General features: G+C 41.3%; 1 protein-coding gene across 1 annotated transcript in view; it reads left to right on the top strand.

Moving 5' to 3' along the window:
• The window catches only part of nell2a (neural EGFL like 2a), an 85077-nt gene that overhangs the window by 28828 nt on the left and 39322 nt on the right, over positions 1 to 16927 (top strand). Inside the window, exon 13 of the mRNA XM_084364915.1 lies at positions 15691 to 15816. Coding sequence (XP_084221041.1) covers positions 15691 to 15816 — 126 coding nt within the window. The remainder of the gene's footprint in view (positions 1 to 15690; positions 15817 to 16927) is intronic.

Genomic DNA, 16927 nt, shown 5'->3' with positions numbered 1-16927 from the left:
AGGCTGTAATCCCCTCATTATTTGTGTCCACAGCACGCAATAAATGCTTTTCCGAATGCATTTTTAGAGACTAATGTTTGTCTTCTAAGTCAGTTGATTAATTTGCGATATAAAACCATGCTGACTGCCTTTATGTTTGCATGTATTTAGTGTCACTCTGCTGGGGGAGCAATTAAAGTCGTCCCATCCATCATCAGTGAGGTCATTCATTACTGATTGCACGCTAAGGCTCAGATGCCTCCAGCCACGTTGACACTTCTTAAATAAACCACGGTGTGATTGATCATATCAGCACTGCTCTCTTTTAAACACAGACTATGCTTTACTTGATTACCTTTTCAGTGTCCCGCATGACATGATTGAAAAATGTGCTGTATGCCTCATTGAGCAGGTCATTTCAGGTTGATGGTGAAGCTCAGTTCAAACGTTCACACACCGGATTGACGGCGCTTCAGCTGAGTTCCTCATCTCACATCTTGGCTGAGTTTCTCCAGATGCATCGTTAAATAATGATAACTTTATCATCTCCGATGCTTTCCTGCAGTAAAATATGTAGTAAACACCATGTCATAACTGCTACCCCTGTGCATCTCTGGTATTAATGAGCAAACATGGCATCAAAGTTATTCAGATTCTTCTGCGCATGACCTTGACAGCTGCCGTGTCAATATACAGCCTTCTTGATCTTCCTTCTTCATTGTGTGTGCGCAGTTTTTGGGCATCTGTTTGTGTGTACATGCTTCGGCCTATTTTTTATTTATTTTTTTTATCTGCAGTCCACACACACCGTGTAATATTATTTCTGTCACCTTTATCAAGATGAGGCTAAAGTGTCAACCGAGCCGCAGAGCTTTTTGTTACTGTAACCACTGGTACAAAAATGAAAGCGTGGTGGTTCACGGCTTCTGCAGATCTCACATTAATTTACAGATATGAGCAGCTGTCCAGGTAATTAGATGGTCTGAGGGAATCTGCATAATTGAAGATACTATCTGTCTTACATTAATGGGAAGCGATGCTGTTGGTTGTAGGTTTTGATCAAATGGCAAATCTCGGCCTCATTCCCCGGTGTCTGTTTGAAAACAACATTCAGAGAGTTTGGGGGGGAAGTAATTAACATTTACTTGAGCACTGTGTACAACTCTGAGTATTTCTATTTATGCTACCTTATACAATATACTCCACTGCATTCCAGATATGATGTACTATTTTAATCACAATTATCGGACAGTTGTACTAATTGCTTTGCAGATTAAAAATGTACACACAAAACATGTTAGAAATGATGATACACTGTAAAACTACCGAGATGACGCACTGGAGAACAAGTATTAAGTCACGTCCTTTAGACTGTCGTGGAAAATCCGACCCGAGTCCTTCATGAAGAAAGGCTTGTACAGGCAACCGAGGGAGATGGGGAAGGTCTCATTTTTCACGTTGCGTTACAATCCGCTTATATGTGGCCAACAAAAGTGATTAATACATGTAAATTGCTGCTAATCATTACATAGGGCACCATTAAGGCATACAAAGAAATCCCTCTTGTGTGTCTGACATGGGAAAAGTATAGTTACAACATTAAAATCCTTAAAACGGAACCCAATTCCAGAATACATGAATATGCTAATATTTTTAATTTCACAAGTTTCACTGCTGGACACGAGATGTCTCCTTCTTCGCAGTAAAATCGTCATTGTGGACATTACTCACATCAGACTGAATGAATGAATGTGAAAACATTGTTATACTGCCAGACTCTGTGTATACATCACAATGAAGACTTTTCACAAATGGAACAAATGACTTTGTACTTTGAAAGTCTTGTAATGACGAACTGACAGGGAATTAGCACCTTTCAGCTCATTGTTTTGCTTTCATGACTCGCAACTTTACCATTTTTGTTCACTCTCACTACCCCCATCAACCTGTTTCCAGTCACAGCAGGCGAGGTTTAACCTCTGATAAACCTGCTCTGCACCAAACAGCAGACGGATATAGGCAAATCACTGGTGAACAAGGTGGAGCATTTCACAGAAACGGAACCAGATATTTCCCTCAGGAGTTGGTGAAACCAAACCAGAGCTTAAAGCGGAGTGAATATTAGACGAACATTTATCAGGTGTGCAGAAATACCAGGAGAAATGAATGCTTGTAAAAATATGCGACCGTTTGTTGAAACATTCACCATAACAACTTTATAAAATGGCAATATGTCAGCGTTCAGTTTACATCTGATTGCACTGACAAAAAATCAGTTAATGTGTGTTTAAATGCTTCTTCTATGCTGTATTGAGTTTACTTTGACCGCAGTTTGACCCCCATTAACCGGCTTTGAACATCAATTTCATTAAAGTGTCAGGATAAAACATGACATGAAAATATTTGACTCTTAGTTGGTCTTGAGTGAAAACTAGATTTTTTTTCCACCCACACATTAACATCGTTTTACCCTGAAAAAATGTGCTGAAGACAACCAGAGAATACTCTTCTCTTTTTGCAGCAGCAGCAGCAGCAGCTTGGTTGTGTTTTGTTTTATCATTACCTCATGTGTAATATCAGTTCATTGTTGTGGAAAAAAGGATAAAGCAAACTATCCCATAACCAGTGTGAAACTAAGTACAGGCATACAGACTTGTGCCTCCAACACCAACACTTCAGACCCACACTATTCATCTCAAGAGCAGCCTGACTGAAATTGGATGGCAGTGTTTGTGGTGAGTGTTTGCAGACTGAACATAGAAATCTGAAATTGACTCAGTTTGCTGATGGAGTTCTCTTTTTCCTTTTTTTTTTGCGTGTCTCCGAAACTCACTTACAATATGATTTTGCGCGCGTGTCCTGTGTGGAAAATAAACGAACTGTCTTGCCAAAACATTGCGGATCCTGCGGTCGGTTGAGGGAATGTTTGTATTCATATAATAGGTACACTATTCTGTGGCTGCAGGGAGATGCACAGAAAGATGAGCGAAACCGCCTGCTTTCAATTCTAGATGAGTTTCATCACAGTCGTTCCTGCGAGATGAGATGAGAAGTCCAACTTAGAGACAATTTTCTGTATTGAACACAGCAGGGAGATCATAAAGCAGAGAGCCACGGGGACCAACACGCGCATAGGGTTTATGCACATGTACACACACCCACACGACACTATTCTTGTCAAACTCGAAGACAAACACCACAAAAAGCAGAGACAAGATACTAGCTCTTTAAAACATTCCTGGGTCAGAGATGGGCTCAAAATAGCCGATGAGATCACTTCTGTGTAAATTTTTCATAGAAGCAGCAGTAGGGAAAACTCAAGGGGATACTAGCCCTGCCTTTGTGTTAGTCTGTGTGAGTGTGTGTGCAGGTGCATGTCTATCTCTGTGTGTGTGTGTCTCTGAGTGCTTAGTTCTCCAACAGAAAGAGAGCCCAGTTTTTTTCCTCCGTCCTATCCTCACGGTGCAGTCAGGCTGAAGGCCTATTTTGCTACATGCATGCGTGTGTTTAGGACAGAATTAGACAGAGGGGCGAGCAGTGGAGAAGTGACAGACTGTGTGATTGTCTCTAAATTGAACAATCAGTATGGTTCAACGTGTTGAGATAATACCATTATTCATCTCTGCATTGTAGAGGACTGCAGGCAGAGAGACATCTCCCATTGTTGTCTGGTTTTGAGATGCCCTACTTTAGAAATTCTCTGTCAAAATTGCTCAAAAAGAAGGGCTGCTTGGGTGCTTTTTTTGTAGCATCCATATGGGAAATGTGAAATACAAAATGATATTCTGTAAAACGGAGAAAATGGAAAGAGACGGAGTATGCAACAGGATTTTATATTGGCGAAAAGCGTATCCTAGAAAGTGTCATTTTTCTAACTTCCTTTGCTTAATTTATCTAGGACAGTGCAGATTACTTAAATTGTGATTTATACTTACCACTTTCAGAGTGTTACACAGTTTGTTAGTCAGATAACAACATAGATATTTCTCTCCTTGTTTGGTGCCATGCAGATACAACCCTGCTTCCGAAAAAGTTGGGACACTGTGTAAAACTTAAATGAATACAGATTGCAGTCATTTGCAAACAAACTCTGATTACTGATAATGATTAGTCGTCTAGTAATGTCCTTTATACAGTCATGTGTTTAACAAAGTGGTGAACCTCGACCCACCCTTGCTTGTGATTGACTGAGCCTTTCGAGGATGTCCCTTTCAAACCCAATCATGATGCTGTCACCTGTTAACAATTTACAATTGTGTCCCCCCCTGTCTGCCTTGTCATCCCTGGGATTTACGCCAATGCTGTGTTTGTTGCTGGTAAAACATTGGATATATTGTCAGGAGTAACCTCAGAAATAGAAATAGAAAGCAGATTCAGGCAACAAACTTACTTAAATGTTTGAACACCATCTTCATCAATCCTGAGAATACCCTACTCTATATATATACAGGCTGGTGATATTCTATATTTTCTTATTTCCAACAAATCCAATGAAAAGATCAAAATATACAGTGCATTAGCTCATCTCTCTGCACTTCCTGGCTGTCTGTCCCCAAGGCTATCAGTTCATATTGAAAGTATACCTTTTTTGAAACAGATCACAAGACAAGACTCAGTAATCTCCTGACACAGCTGCATGTAGGATTATTATTTAACATTTGTTTCTGTAGTGAGCATCTATAGTACCTGTCAGTGCATCGTTGTGGTTCACTGACATGTTTTTAATAGGTTTAAGACAACAGTAGAGCTATATGACACAGATGATCAAGATATATCAGACCTGAGGTACAGGGAGGATCAATTCACTGTTGGTTTTAGATGATGTTAGACAGTCAAAGGAAAACAAAATATAGCGTGAGAAGTAAATATGAACAAACACATGTACAAAAAAAGCATATATATATATATGAACCTCAAAAATAATCTCAGAGCAGACTGCAGACTTGACAACCAATAAACGGGCTTGCCAGACATTATTTGATTTTTATGACGGGACTGCTGTTTGTCCAATAACCAAAATTTAATTTAATATCTTAGATATTGTGGGTCTGGTCGTATTGGATTGTTTTGAACATTTAAGATAATTGATTTAAAAAATGTCTAGCCTGGTTTCACACAAAGAGAGGTTTTATTGCCTATAAGCCATGACTGTGTGACTCTGTGTGTGTGTGTGTGTGTGTGTGTGTGTGTGTGTGTGTGTGTGTGTGTGTGTGTGTGTGTGTGTGTGTGTGTGTGGGTCCATTTACGTGTGTGTGTAAGCATATCACACGTGAACACAGACCGGTCCGATTGCCACTGCTGTCTTTTGAATGTCACAAGGTGGCAGTAGGCTAATTGGCACTGACTGAAGAGCACGGCCCACTCCAAAACCCAATCACTGGTGGGATGAGCCCCGAGCCTCTGGGCTCCCCACCTGCTAGGGCCCTGACCCTCACACACACACACACAGAGGAATCACACACACACAGGCAAACAAATACACATTCTGACTGGCTGTGTGTTTATACACACCTCACCTCTGTGACCCAGCTGAAATGTCACCCAAAACAGACAATCCCCATCATCCAGACAGTCCCCTCCACTGTAAATAACAGTATCTGAGCGCTGCTCATCCAATATCCTTCAGATGCCGCAAGGGAGAAATCGCCTGTCTTCTCCTTTTCCAGATGGGATCATCGACTTTTTTATTCTCTGATGTTACACCCATGTCTGCTGGGTGATCTGCTGTTTGCTTTATGCCTCGGCAAATGTGTCTGGTATAGAACAATCACACATGAGGTAATACCAAGCACAGCCTTGAAGTACCATTTTCAGGTACTTGCCCCTAAACCTGCTAATTTCTTTTGGCCGCCTGGAAGCGGCAGAAATATTGACATTGAAAGCTTTAAATAAGACACGATAAAGCTAAACAGAATAATACAGATTGAGCAATAGAATACAAAATGACCGTGCAGTGCGAGAAAATAATTAATAGTCCAGACATAAATGTTTTGAGCTCTGATTTAAAAGAACTGGGAGGTCACCCTGCCATAGAGCTCGGATAAGTGTTTCTGCTCCATGTTACCCGTTGTTTAGACCTCTGGCCTACAGGTTGCGCTCGGTCACAGACTGACGAGTGATGGATGATGATGCTCCATCGATTTACGCGTGGTGGAAAATCTTTCCCAGATTAACGAGAGCCGCGATGGAGAGCAAAACCCCATTTACGCCGCCACACATAAACAAGGCAGTTTTGTCTCATGAGCTGCACCGGGCTTCATTTAAATCACGCCGAGTCAATGTGGGCTAAGTGCGTGTTTAATGCGACATAAGGACACACACACCCACGGACACTTGGTGCAGTCATTCAAGCACTCGTAGGCATTGAAGGATCCATAATTTGTTTTCAGTTTTGATGGAACTTTTATATGTAAATGGTCAGGTTGTCATGTGGTGACAATAACGCACATTCTTACGATTGCAGACACACACACACACTCCTAGTCCGTCTTTTCCTTATTTGATGTGCATTGTTCTAAATCAGGTAGCAGGCCTCTAAGTGTTTACAGTGATTGATCACAGTGTGAGTGTCTGGTATTTAGACATCGACTGCGCTCTCAGAATGCAGATTTTCGCTCTTGTTGCTACCTAATGGGATTTTTTCCACTCAGTCATCTTAATTGGCTCCTGCTCCTGCCCAAATTGGCACTGACGTTTTGCATATTTGTTTTGGGTCTTTTCGAGCCTGTTTATTTAAGAGTGATTGTCCAATTTGGTAAGTGTAAAAGATACCGAAATGAGCTCTCTTAAAGTATATCTGCAGTTCCTGTTTAGTTAATTGCTCAGAAAATAAACAATGAACTGCTCTGTTATGTTTCAAAGAAGCACTTTTGTCCGAGTTTTTGTTGTCCCAAAAGGGGCAAACTGATTGAAACGCACCCCGCTGCTTCGTCATTTACAGCAATTTTCTTCTGAATGGGAGAAATTGGAGAGGTTTTAGAGTAATTTTGCTTCTTGAACCGCCTTTCTGAGACACACCGTGCAATACAGCTGCATTGGCATTCATCGGCAGCATAACAATGTGCCAAAAGCCCTAAATACTCAGCCCATCAGCAAATACAATGAAAGGAACGTCTACGTTCTGGACTGTGAATAGAATGAGCAATTTGAAGACATCATTTTGGTTTCTGCTCCCTTAGACACAATTTTCATAGAATAGTTTCAGGACTAAATTAACAATCAACAGATTTCAGAACTCAGCAGTGAATTAATTGATTTGTCGCAACCCCAATTAAAACCTTGTATTTTTGAAAATGATGTGAAAGAGATCAAATGCTTTCATGCAGTATCACTGTTGTGAGTATTAAAGCAATAGTTCAACATTTTGGGAAGGAAGCTTTATCACTTTCGTGCCAAAAATCAGGTGAGATGCTCAATACCAGTCTGTGTCTGTGAAGCTAGTTAGTTATCTTAGCTTAGCATAGTGACTGGACACAGGGGGAAACTGCTAGCTCACCAATGTGTTCTCAATGTGTCAGCCAGGCTAGCTGTTACTCCCCCTTTTTTATCCTCATGCTCAGCTAAGTTTATCATCATGCCATAATCACTGTACAGACATGAGAGCGGTATTGATCTTCTCATCTAATGCTTGACAAGAAAGCAAATACTTGTGTCTCTCAAAATGTAGAACTATTCCTTTAAAGTGCAAGCCAGTTTGTGTCGCATTTGAAAATATCCAACTTTAGCAGTTGTATCAAAATACAAGGCCACTGAACAGAATAGGTTTGAAGCAACAAATATACTGCAACATTTTTCAAGAAGATCGTTTCATATTTCATGGGCATGGGAAAAACAAAGCAGCTTCGACATCAACTGAAATTCCTCCAACCAAACCAAACCAAAAGCCTTCCTTGCCACACATCCCAGCCACCACCTATAACTCAATATTTGATGCAGTGACACTCCCCTGAACCAAAAGAGCCACCCTGTAACATCCTCTGACACCTTACTCCACCCATGAGGAACTAAGACCAGCAGTGGAGATTATTTGCTGAGTAGGACATTGTTTGGCGAGCAGGGGCAGTCCTTTTTTCTCCCTGCTCTCTCCTCTGACTGTTATAAATCCGGCCATGAGGGAACTGGCTACTGAGGAATATCAGACAATGTTTTGGCAAGCCCCGTCCCTCTGCCATGGTATTGAAAACCATCTGCTGGAGTAAGTGAGCTGGTTGGGAAAGGGATGGATAGATGATGAAAAGACAGAAAGAAAGGAGAGAGGGAAAGAGAGAGAGAGAGAGAGAGAGGCCGCTGGTGGAATGGCACAGATTGGTGTGTGGGACATCCAAAGGCAATAGCAGTGTTATCTCCCTACTCCCAGACCTCGGTGTACTGCGGTATGAAACACAGATAGTGAGGTTGCTGCCTATTAGAAACTACATGCTATGCAGGCGGAGAGGGATAAGCCATTATTCTGTATTTACATAGTTGTGGGAAGACTTGGACGAGCAGTAGTGGGAATATTAAAAATGTCACAAGAGTAAGGACCTCCAGTGATTTAAACACTTGATGATAGCGTGTGTGGTATGATTGTGTATTTGAATGTGTACATATTCATACAAGTTTACAGAGAGTTTTAAAATAGAGGATAGCGATGTGACGTCATTCACGTAGCAAGTTTTGCTAACTGCTTTCGTTTGTTGTCCGATGTGGCCGATCAGACTTTGGAGCAGATGTTGCTCCAATATGTGTTTCTCGCCATCAAACATTATGTTCTTTGCTGGAAAAGGCAATTCAAAACTCAAATACCCGTAAAATCAGCTCCTGTGGCATTCCCCTCCCTGTGGTTTCTGTGGTTGCCATAGTCACACGGCGAGCTGCTGCGCCGAGTTTAAAAAGTTGAACCATCATTAACTCTGGATGCAGCCTAAAAAGCTGTCAAACTCACAAAAAGCAGCAGGTGCCCTCCATGTCCCCGTCGCTGCTGTTGGGTTACGTGTTCCTGAGGTTTACTGCCGAGATTTGAACGACTATTGAAAGGATTGACGTGAACTTTCGTCCTCAGAGGATGAATCAATGACATTGTTGATTGTTTCTCCAATGCCACCAGCCATTTTTGACATTTTTAGCTTCTATTGAAATATATATAGTTGAAACAGATATCCATGCTTGCTTCCCGTATGATCAGTCCTACTGAATTTGATGATCCCCTCACTGTTCTCACTGTGACATTTTTAGTTTTGTTTGAAAAGTGAATTTTAATCTAGTACCATCATTCGGTCAAATTTTCACTTCACCCAGTACTCTGTTTTTTTGATTAGACACTAAACGAATGACATTCCCATCAACCTGAGTTGTACTTTGTTTTCAGTGCTAATAATCCAATGTTATGCTAACATCTAAACTAAAACAGTTAGCATGATAAACGTTATACCTGTTCAACATCAGCGTGTTAGCTTTGTCATTGTGAGTTTGATGCTCGCTTGACTGTAGTCTTGTTTTAAGATGATTTTTTGGCCGTTTTCCTTTTACTACATACATTGACAGATACAGACAGGAAAAAGTATGGAGATAAAGAGTATGGTATCTACCAAAAAGCCTTGACCGGAATTGAACAAATGTGTTGCAAATACATACTATGTGTATCATAGGTAATTTACACAATGATACATTTTTTGGCATCTTGAACAGAGCAGCACACTTATTTTATTTTACCCTCTTTTCCTTTCTTATCAAGGTCTCTTTCAATGCTCAAAAACAGCTGGCCTCCAGCAGTTTAATTTCTCATCTTGCTACAGTGATGTAAAAGTGTTTTTTAGTGCACTGTGACATTGCTGTGGTATATAACTACAGGGGGAACGGAGCAGACTTTTGTACAGGTCCATCAGTGATGCTCAGATGTGAAACACTGGGTGTCAGCATAGTAGCTTGTGCTTTAGTTGTGTTCATGTGTAGATTAAGGAGATTCACCTCATGGACATGGCATGAGAGTGGTTCATTAGTTGGTAGAGCCAGCAAGATATTTAGAATGTGTGCCTTTACTGTCTAAAAGTGAGTGAAAATTAAAATATTTTATTTATTAAACAGATCAAATGACAATATTACCTCAATTTTAGGCTGGTTTTCATCTGGCCAGGTGTAAAGTTTGTAAGAAACAAGTTCAAAACTGAGCTGGAAGAGCAAGGTTATGCTGTAGTTGACTTCTGATTTCATACAGCTCTCTAATTATGCATACTTCTTTTTTTTTTATTTCATTGAAACCCTCCTCAGGTATGACTATGATTGATTCAGCATTTATGCAGGAGTGCACGGAGGTGAAAAAGAAGAAGAGAGCCATTTTCTATCCATCCATCCTGGCGTAGAAAAGATTGACCCCTGGCACTCCATGCAGCGATAAAAGCCGCTGCTGTCTGTTGGCCGGCCCTTCTTTGCTTGGCGCATCACGTGTGTCCATGTGACAGGCCAATCAAGAAAATGGAGTGCGTTAATGGAGATGGAGATGGTCGGTCTCCCCTGCACGTTCGCACGGTGCCTCTCATCATCTCACCTCCTAACATATTGTTTTAGCAAACGTAACTGCTGTCACCGGGGGCAGGATGGATGGAATCGTACAGTTAATAGGCTCTAAATCAAAGCCGCGCCACGGATGGCAAATCAGAAAGCGGGAAAGCTGTCACCTAAGACCTCCGCTCAAGGTTACCATTGGGATTGTGGACAGAGGGAACTTGCTCTCTTACTTTCTGTCTCTATAGTGACAGTTGATACCTTTTGCTACTTTCTCTCCATTTCTGTTCCTCTGTCATCTCAATCTTTCTCTTGCCATCTCAATTGTTCCCACACACACACACACTGCACACTTTCCAACACTTTTACTTCACAGAGGCTCTTTCTCCTGCTTCATCTTTCTATGTTTAATCCACTACTTTGCATGCCCTTTTCTCTCCTCCCCCCGCTGTCTGTATCTCCGTCACTTTACTATCTCACTCATTGGCCCTCTCCCCGGCTGTCTCATCTCCCCCTTTTCTGTCTAGCTCTACAGTATTGCTTGTCGTGACTCTGCCTTTGTCTTTAATTCAGTCCCTCACCTTACCTGCCCTGCTGTCTGCCCTTCCCTCCGCTTCCCATTTTCTCCCCACCTTCTTTACATCTCTGTTTCTCTTTCTCTCTCTCTCTCTCAGAGCCAGTCAGAAGGTTTAATTAGCCCCCATTCATTTAGTGAAGGACACATGTACTTTCATAGGGGATCGACGATTGTCTGTCTGCTTCATTTATCCGTGAAGCTTTTGAATAGCTGGAGGCAGCAAGTATTGATGGAGCTGTGAAAGGAAGAAGACCAAGGAAATGTGAATGCCACAGTAGTAGGCAGGTGCTGAGCTCTTATTTTGCAGGTTGGTGGGCGGTGCTCCATCCAAGGACATACGAGCCGAGTGAATGCCAATGCAAATCTATTGAAATTCAATTTCAAATGCTCTTCGCAAAAGCACATGGCACAAATCGTATCCAGGGGTGAACGTCCTCTTGTGCTCTAACAAACGCTGAATACAGTGAATGAATAATAAATTGGTAATGTCAAGGACTGTGGTGCTCGTCTCTCAAAAAGGGCCCACATTTGACCTGTACTATCAACAGGAACACGGCCCCGGAGCATATTACACAGCCGGGTTTGTTCGGTTCAACTTGTATTTGCATCGAATTGCATTTGGTTGCATCACATTATCAAGATTATTTTGTTTACCCTGGCAGTGTTGTGCATCTTCCGTCTGATGGTTTGGCATGCAGTTAAAAATCCAGGAATAGCTGTTGCTAGGGCAACAGCTAATATGGATCTAAATATGGAATCATGAGAGTGAGAAGGAAATACAAAGGACAATCTAATAAATCACATTCTTAAAGCTACACTAGCCGAGTTTTAATTACTAGGGTGCCTAAATCCTTCAAAACAAACCTGTAGAAACTCAGACCTGAAACAGCATTGGTTTATCAAATTGTTATGCTAGCACGTTAGCAAACAAGTGCCGACTAACATCTGCAGCGGCCACAGAGCGACATTAGCATTAGCCAGTTAAAAACCAACCACACCTCAGATTTTTTTGCAGCAATTCAAAAGTCTGGTGTCTATTGACAGCTGGTTCCCATGTTTAGAGAACCGATGTAGCTACATTCATGAAAAATATTAACAGAAATAAAGCTAACTGGTAGTTGTAATCAGCTGACAGAAATAGCAACACTTAAATCAGCATTAAAGGTGATATATATGACATTCAGTGACATCGGCGATTGCAACTTTTACAAAACAAATTCAATGACACATATCGGTGACAGCTAGTGAGCTACTGTACCTTTGCCTCTCTAGCCACAATATGTACCCATAAAGTCGCTTTTGCACACAAAAGCCAGCTCCGAGTCAAGTTGGAGCCCATCACTCATCTCCTCTATACATTGTGTGTGTGTGTGTGTGCCTGTGTGTAATGTGAGTGAAAAAAGAATTTCCCTTGCGGGATTACGATAGTACAATTAAATTAAATAAATAAATTAGCAGCTCTGACCTTGTAGCTCACATGCACTAGCGCAGCCTTCAAGCTAACAAAAGAAAAAAACAGAAACCTTGGATTCTGGCACACACAGAGGGAGTGTGACTTCATTCCCTGCTCTAGACATCATCACTCCAATATAGCTATATTAATGTATACGTCTCATGTAGAACCGAGACCACCAAGTGTCATTGGTGGGACAGATATATCCCTCTACTGATGTATTGGGCAAGAAGCTAACTTATACATAGTGTCGGACTGAATGAATGAATTGAAACTAGCAATTTATTCTAATCTAATAATTAGGCTACTTGAGCATCCCGTTGGAGTCATTTTTCTGGCCACCTGATGCCCGTTCAGTTACGTTTCAGCTCTTGTTTGGTTCACCTATTGGGAAATTCCAGAAGACTCTAGTGTTTTGCTTTCTTGTCAGGGATGCCCCCAGAATTTTAAAGGCATATTGTGTATATGCAACTCACTAGGAGAAGGAGAGCACTAAAACGAAGGGGAGAGGCACCCGCGATGGAGTGGCAGGCACTCACGTATAGCGGCCAGGTTGGGTGGCCCGCAACATGCCATGGCCGTCTTAACCCCCATTTGGGGGCACTATTGCTTTTTGTGCCCAACATCTCAAAATAAAATGAAAAAATTGTTAATGTCTATGTTTTATTTTTCAGTGGAACTTTTTCAAGTGCTTGTACTTGTTTCAATGCCAAACTTTTGTGTTTCATTTTTCAGTGTTCAGGGTTGTTTTCAGTGCCACATCTTGACTGTCACTGTTCTAGCCCCATACATATCACCCAGCCCTACTGCTTACCAATTCTAGTGAAGATACCTAAATTGATTCCAGGCTGGGAAATTAAGGACGGAAAGCAGATCTGTGCCAAGCTGGAATCACATATCGGCTCAGTAGCTTTGATATGAAATACTGTAGATGAGCACTTCAGGAATTCAGTGCACACAGTTTATAATTAAGAACACAAGTAAAGGGCTTCGACTTCAGTTTTGTGAGGACTGTGTGGGTGTACAGACTGTGCCTAACTGACATCTGCTTCACTTGAGATGGGACAGCATACACCTTTATTAATCTGATTTTGGTGACCCAATATAAATCCCAGCATGCCTCTGCCCAACTGAGCGGAGGATTAATCAGCCAGAATAATTTATGACTTAACTTCTGTAGTGGCATAATTCTCCATCTGCAGTGTTTATCTACAGAATATGAGATTTAAAGTATGCTCAAGCACAGGAATAGATTGGATGACCAGCAGTGGGCTGGAGAAAAGCAGCTAAGCCACTATGCGGAGAGCTTTACTTTCAATAGATTGAAAATCGAGTGGTGCAACCTTAAGTGCTTCAGCGCCCACCTCTCAAGGACCCTCTGCTTTTCGACCTCTGTCTACCTCTGATGAAGATAAATAGCCCTTTCCCACTGGCTGCATGGAAACCTTTAGGAACCTTCTGTAGCGAGGAGAAACTGCACAAGGTGGTTCCCAGGATGGGGGAGACCCACCAGACACCACAATATACTGCAGGGGATGTCACGTACACATAGTTCCCTCCCTAATCGAGGAAAGGCTTCAACCCTCAGGCCACTATCAGTTTGAATTTGAGTTTGAATGCAATTGAAGTAACTGGCAGGATTACATTTCACTGTAACTGTACCCATATGATTACATGTGACAACGTTGATTGATTGATTGATTGATTGATTGATTGATTGATTGATTGATTGACTGTCCTCCCTGGAAGAACGGCAGCATCCGTCCTTACAGCAAGTGCCTCAAAGTGGCATATGTTTACGTTGACCACACCCTGTTGCAGTAATTATGATGGTAGCAAAGGAGGAAGTCAAGGAATGTTGAATATCAGACTTTGACACAGGGGAGACAGTTTTTTTGTTCCTGTTTCAAGGCTGCCCACAATCGTTCCCTCATCCTGTTTATTATTTTGACCATGATGACAAAGCTTCCCTATACCTTTAACATTTATTTTAGCCCAAATCCTGATCTTTCCCTGAACCTAACAAAGTATTTTTTGTGTCTAAAACTACACTAACCTAAGTTGTCGTCCTACTGACAGGTGCGTCAGATGTGTCATTCTAGAGGCCTTGAACAAACAACGTGTTTTTGTTTAAAGCTGGATCATTTTTCTAAGAAACCGGCACACTACATGTTAATTACTACATGTTAATGTCTCTTACGGCTAATTAAAAATTAATGAAAGCCAAAGTCAATTATGGCCCTCTCTTAAGAAGGTACGGACATAATGAATATGTGTATCAATGAATATGAAAAGTTCAACCTTTGCGACTAGATAATCAGAAAATTGTCAACAAATTGCAGCTTTTTTCTCAACATTTAATTAACATCAGCTTCTACTTTCTTTTCATCCTTTCTGCCTGTAGCGTTCCTTCACACATTTCTGTTTACAGCAGTCGTCTCCCAATTGAGAAGTCAAGTTTATTTATGTAGCACATTTCACACGACTCAATGTGCTTGAAAATACAAATAAAAAGTAAACACCATACATTGGCAACATTGTATTCCATTCAGTGTAACACAACAAAAACAATAAAAACAGATATGATAGGAAAACATATTTAAAAACATGAAAAAAATGGAATGAGAAGGTAACAATAAAAAGGAATCGGAAAAAAAGGCGTTATTATAATTAACAGGGAATAATGATAATGATAGTAGGCAAATCCACTACAAATGAACCAACAACCGTGTATTTGCATGTACTTTAAAGATTTTGCGAGATAGTTCAGAGTACATTTCTTCCACCATGTGTAAAAGTGTTCCAGCCAATGTCAATAGAAATTCGTTGATGAAGCTGTGGGAGTGTCACGCAGCTAAAGAGCCTTGAAAAATTAAAGGAAAATCCAGATCGATCACCAGGCTTGAACTTGATGTATGAGGCTTGAGCTATCAATGCAGAATACTGATGAAAAATATCGTTTGATCTGCACTAGAGGGTGTCTGTAATCTCCTGACAAATAATTTACTGACTTGTATGTGAAGGTCTATTAATATCTATGACATAATTGAACCTGTGCTGACCTTTGAATGCGAAGGGTTAAATCTGAAAATGATCCTCAGACTTTACACTTACAGATTCAGCTGATAGAAATGTGACAGCAGTCCACATCTAACCCAGCTTTGTTCTCCCCCTCTCTCCTTCTCTCTCCCTTTCTTTTCAGATATTGATGAGTGCGCCGAAGGGAAGCACTACTGCAGGGAGAACACCATGTGCGTTAACACCCCGGGCTCCTTCATGTGCATCTGCCATACGGGCTACATCAGGATCGATGACTATTCCTGCACAGGTGAGTTCCTCTGCTGGCCTTTTTGACAGGCTGGAATCAAGTGGAGCAGGCGCTGATTTTACTCCGGCTTTGAGAGCTTCAGCTTCCAAAGCAACCATTTTGTGTGGCGGCTGCTAGTAGGCTTGAAGTAGCACTATCATTGAGGAGGATGTTGTTGTGTGAGTGATGAGACTCGGAGAGGCATGCGGGTATGAAGAGGATGTCTTCTTTGCTGGTTCCTACTGCAGGAGCATTTAAGGAGAAGCACTGAAATACCTACAGTAGGTTATTGCCAGTAACAAATGATTTAATTTGCATCTTTAGTCATCGACTGGAGGATGGGATTTGATTTCATTATGATAAATTGCTGCAGCCAAGAGAGGCACAGACTTCCAGAGACAGAGCGAGGATGAGGCAGCCAGACGTTCAGTTATAAACGTAGTGAGTTATCAGTGTCAGGGTGCAGTGCGAGGCAGAATGAGGAAGATTTTTAATAGAAAATCGTGTCATAACAGAGAAACATAGTGATCATACAACACCTGTAACACACACTGTAGAACTACGCAAAGTGCTACACCTCCTCACCGCCCTTTTTCTGTTAGTCATATTCCAGACGGTGCCTGGTTAGACACACCGGGCTGTGAATCTGTCACCCTGCAATTACGAACAGTCTGTTCATTTAATATGCGCAGGGATTAATGTCTCAGTTTGATTTGCTCTTATTGGTTTTGCTCTGATTACTAGCACCACATTAAAATGAGAGACGCACACGCAGAAATCAATACCAGACCTACTTCTTTATGATTCAGCACAAGCTGGCAGTAAAGAAAAGATGGAACACTGAGAGAAAGTGTCGAATCAATTTTGGTTTGTTTGCTTTGTGGGGATTTCAAGCCACATCTATGGTGTCTCCCTGCTTTGTTAAAACTTCAGATTTTCCAAACTCCATAATTACACATTATTTATTCTACCAGGAAACTTCACTATGATTCTCTAAACTTTCTGTGATTGTGAGACAAGCTTGTTGTTTCTCTTATCCTTTGAAAATGAACTGAAAACAAAATAAGATTATCGTCAGGCCTCTTTGGAAATGCCAAAATGTCTGCGGACTTTCAGCCTTGTTTGTGTGCGT

Source organism: Pagrus pagrus, assembly GCF_965226575.1.
Source record: "Pagrus pagrus genome assembly, chromosome: 10".
NCBI classification, from domain to species: Eukaryota; Metazoa; Chordata; class Actinopteri; order Spariformes; family Sparidae; genus Pagrus; species Pagrus pagrus.
The sequence above is the reverse complement of the archived record's forward strand: the minus strand, read 5'-3'. Positions and strand labels throughout refer to the sequence as shown.